Genomic DNA, 4,254 nt, shown 5'->3' with positions numbered 1-4,254 from the left:
CCACTCAGGAACATTCAATGCCGTCTTGGTAAGCAACTCCAGTGTAGATTTGACCTTATATTTTAGGTTATTGTTTTGCTGAAAGGTGAATTTGTCTCCCAGTGTCTGTTGGAAAGCAGACTGAACCAGGTTTTGCTCTAGGATTTTGCCTGTGCTTATAGCTGTATTACGTTTCTTTTTATTAAACAAAAACTCCCTAGTCCTTTCCCGATGACAAGCACACCGATAACATGATGCAGCCACCACAATGCTTGAAAATATGAAGGGTGGTACTCAGTGATGTGTTGTGTTGGATTTGCCCCAAACATAATGCTTCGTGTTCAAGACAAAAAATGATTTCCGTTGCCAAATTCTTTGCAGCATTACTTATGTGCCTTGTTGCAAACAGAATGCATGTTTTGCAATATTTATATTCTGTACAGGTTTCTTTCTTTACGCTCTGTCATTTAGCTTAGTATTGTGGAGTAACTACAATATTGTTGATCAATCCTCAGTTTTCTCATATCACAACCATTAAACTCTGTAACTGTTTTAAACTCCCCATTGCTCTTATGGTGAAATCCCTGAGCAGTTTCCTTCCTCTCCAGCAACTGAGTTAAGAAGAACTTCAGTACTCGATTGAGGGACCTTACAGATAATTGTATGTGTGGGGTACAGAGATGGGGTAGTCATGTTAACCACAATTATTGAACACGGAATGAGTCCATGCAATTTATTATGCGATTTGTTAAGCACATTTGTACTCCTGAACATATTTAGGCTTTCCATAACAAAGGGGTTGAATACTTATTGACTCAAGACATTCCATCTTAATTTTTAAAAATAAAATGTAAAAAGTTTCTACAAACAAAATTCCACTTTGAAATTATGGGGTATTGTGTGTAGATCAGTGACACACAATCTCAATTTAATCAATTTTCAATTCAGGCTGTAACACAACAAAATGTGGAAAAAGTAAAGCAGTGTGAATGCTTTCTGAAGGCACTGTATTTGATACCATTCCACAAATTCAGCTCCAGCCATTACCACGAGCTCATCCTCCCCAATTAAGGTGCCACCAACATCCTGTGATTGCAGATGAGATTACATTAAAAGTACATAGTGCAAGTGATCAGTGCTGTTTGAGATTTTGCACAGATTATTATAGCAATTGTGAAGATCTCCACAAACCTGTGACCTTTCCATGCTGTCTTAAACATGCACTCTTTCTATGACAACATAAGAAGACATGTATAGTTACAGTAGGCTAACCTCAAAATGTGCTGATGAATGTGTTACTCATTTTAAGGTTGAATAAATACTGTTGCATTAGTTTGTAAGATAGCCTTAACTTTAGGCTACTTACTCTATTACAAAAGTAATATTGCATTGTGTTTGATAAACAATGCAACCAAATATCAACATTTAAAGGATCTCTAATGATTGGATAGTTTCATCTGAGCCACTGGCTTAATCCTATTCTTTAATGTTTACAACATTGATTCAACCAGTTTGTGCCCAGTGGGTAGTGTTCAGTGACCCTCCTGCTGGATGGAAATGAACATGTTTTCTCTCAGTATGTATCCTCTGTCTGTTGTACCCATAAATAGTGTGACCTGGTTAACTTTCATCCATCTTATTTTGAAAAACATTTGATAAGATGAGCTATTTGGATGCAGTTTGTTGTATACTTTTTTATGTATTTTGGACGAGTTCATACAATTGTCTTTCTCTTTTTGTTTTCTGCATTTCAAAACAATTGTATACATTTCTCCATGTATTTTCTTGTCAGAGAAAGAGCACTGTTGACTGTAAAGTATTTTTTGAATAAACCTTCTGTTATAATCTTGTTGATAAATTGAATCCCATGTTATAACCCTTTATGGTTATAATGATGAATAATGTTCCAGAAATTCCTGTATTGAACAGTGTAAAGACAGCCCTTTGTAAGGGAGGCTATTAAGGAGGAGTTAATCACATATCACATATCTCAAGCAGTAGCAACAACTCTCACACACAAAGCTTCAACCTACTAGCGCTGACACATGAACAGAAAAACTACTTCCTTTCTGACAATCACATCAGCACACAGAAAGGTCACATTGGTAAGTTGTTAAAGTATCACTTCATTTTCCAGTCCACTTGCAGCTTGTAGGCTATTTACCTATACGTTATGTAGTAACAATGAGTACTTTCTAGTATTTACTTAAAATAATTTTAAGCAATTAAAGAAATGAAAGCATAATCCCTAGGCATTTACTACATTTATACTGCATATACTTACCATTTAACTTGCAATTTGTAAATATATAGGAGGTAATAGCAGACCATAAAATCAAATGAAAACACTATATTTACACCCTCTTAACAGGTTACGAGACTGACAACCATGGGGGCTTATGAAGACTTCTTGGCTTTAGAGAATGAGGACAATTACACAGATTATAACAACTCTGTAGACCCCAGCTATGTCGTGGATGAAATAGTGAATCTGTGTGTCAAAACTGTGGTAAACAGATTTGGAGCCAAGTTCATCCCAACATTCTACACTATCAATTTCCTGTTGAGTGTGGTTGGGAATGGGCTGGTTCTATGCATTATCTACAAATACGAGAAGCTCACTTCCGTCACCAACATCTTCCTACTCAACCTGGTCATCTCTGACCTGCTGTTTGCGTCCAGTTTGCCCTTCTGGGCCATTTACCACTCCTCTGAGTGGATCTTTGGTCCGTCCATGTGCAAGCTGGTGGGCAGCGTGTACTTAATCGGATTCAACAGCTCCATCCTCTTCCTCACTCTCATGACCTTTGACCGATACCTGGCTGTGGTCCATGCCATTAACGCTGCCAAACGGAGGAGGAAGTTCTATGCCTGCGTCTCCTCGGCAGTTGTGTGGTGTATCAGCCTTCTGGCCAGCGTCAAGGAGTTAGTTCTGTACAACGTCTGGAAGGATTCTCAGTCCGGACACCTTTGTGAGGAGACAGGCTTCTCCAAGGAAATCATGGACAAATGGGTGCTGGTGGGTTACTATCAGCAGTTTGTTATCTTCTTTCTGCTTCCTTTGGCCATGGTCATGTACTGCTATGTTAGAATCACAGTCCGAATCATGTCAACCCGGATGAGAGAGAAGTGTAGGGCAGTCAAGCTGATTTTCGTGATTGTATTTGCATTTTTTGTGTGCTGGACCCCATACAATATTGTGATACTGCTGAGAGCCCTCCAGATCTCCACCGGTCATAGTTCTGAGCCGTGCTCTGATGTGCTTGACTACGCTCTGTATGTGACTAGGAATATAGCATACCTCTACTGTTGTGTAAGCCCTGTCTTCTACACGTTTGTTGGGAAAAAGTTTCAAAGACACTTTAGGAAACTACTTGCAAAGCGTATCCCATGTCTGAAGAGTCATATCCTCACTAGCCAAAGTAGCCAAAGTAGAACAACTTCTCAGAAAAGCCCACATACCATGTGTGAATACTAAAGAGGAACTGGTCTTTAAACCAGAGATTATTGATGTGAATTGGGAATAATGTATATACTTTTGAGGGTTTTATGTTTACTATCTCAAATAATTTCTCAATCATAGCAATACAATTTGAACATGCAATTTCTATTCTGTGTAATTTTGCTTCGGACATTGTGTACTCAACATTTTCTGCTAAACTGTAAATTACAAAATGATGTTTGAAATATTTGAATCAATGTTTGCACGCAGGACTCGCTTTGGATAAAAGCGTCTGCTAAATGGCTTATATTATAATTATTTTTACAAGAAAGTGTACATTTTATTTGCTTCAGGAGCTTGAGCTGTTTCTTTCCTTGTTTTTTTAACAATAATTTTTATTGGATCACATTAAAGCAACACAATCGATAAATACGAATAAAAAAAGTCCCCTTTTTGAACAACTCCCTCTACTATTACGCATCTTGAATCTTTGCATCTTTGCATAAAATAAATGAATAAAGAGTTGTGAAATAATGTATTTACTCATAGCATGTGGTTCTGAATGTTGACTGACTTAATTTAGGTCTACCTGTTTTGAGAGATGCATATTCTATGCTCTATCATACTATCTAGGCCTCTACCATTTTCTTGCTGGCATAACTATCAAGAAAGAAAAAATATTTCTCCACTCTAGCTATTTTCAGAGCAGGCTGTTCTTGACATTACTCAGAACTCCCCTTCTCACACTTCCTTTAACATAAACACATTGGAGAACATCCTGTTAGTCATCCTTTTTTTCATATCTCACTTTGCTTAACATTTTGAGCAGGTTG

General features: G+C 37.6%; 1 protein-coding gene across 1 annotated transcript; it reads left to right on the top strand.

Moving 5' to 3' along the window:
- The first annotated feature begins 1,973 nt into the window (after positions 1–1,973).
- Positions 1,974–3,945, top strand: LOC120020005 (C-C chemokine receptor type 3-like). The gene is made up of 2 exons (XM_038963426.1): positions 1,974–2,084; positions 2,351–3,945. Exons 1-2 carry the CDS (start codon positions 2,025–2,027, stop codon positions 3,455–3,457), a joined length of 1,167 nt encoding a protein of 388 aa, XP_038819354.1. The 5' UTR covers positions 1,974–2,024; the 3' UTR covers positions 3,458–3,945.
- The last annotated feature ends 309 nt before the right edge of the window (positions 3,946–4,254 follow it).

This window comes from Salvelinus namaycush, chromosome 25 (genome assembly GCF_016432855.1).
Source record: "Salvelinus namaycush isolate Seneca chromosome 25, SaNama_1.0, whole genome shotgun sequence".
Lineage (NCBI taxonomy): Eukaryota > Metazoa > Chordata > Actinopteri > Salmoniformes > Salmonidae > Salvelinus > Salvelinus namaycush.
The sequence above is the reverse complement of the archived record's forward strand: the minus strand, read 5'-3'. Positions and strand labels throughout refer to the sequence as shown.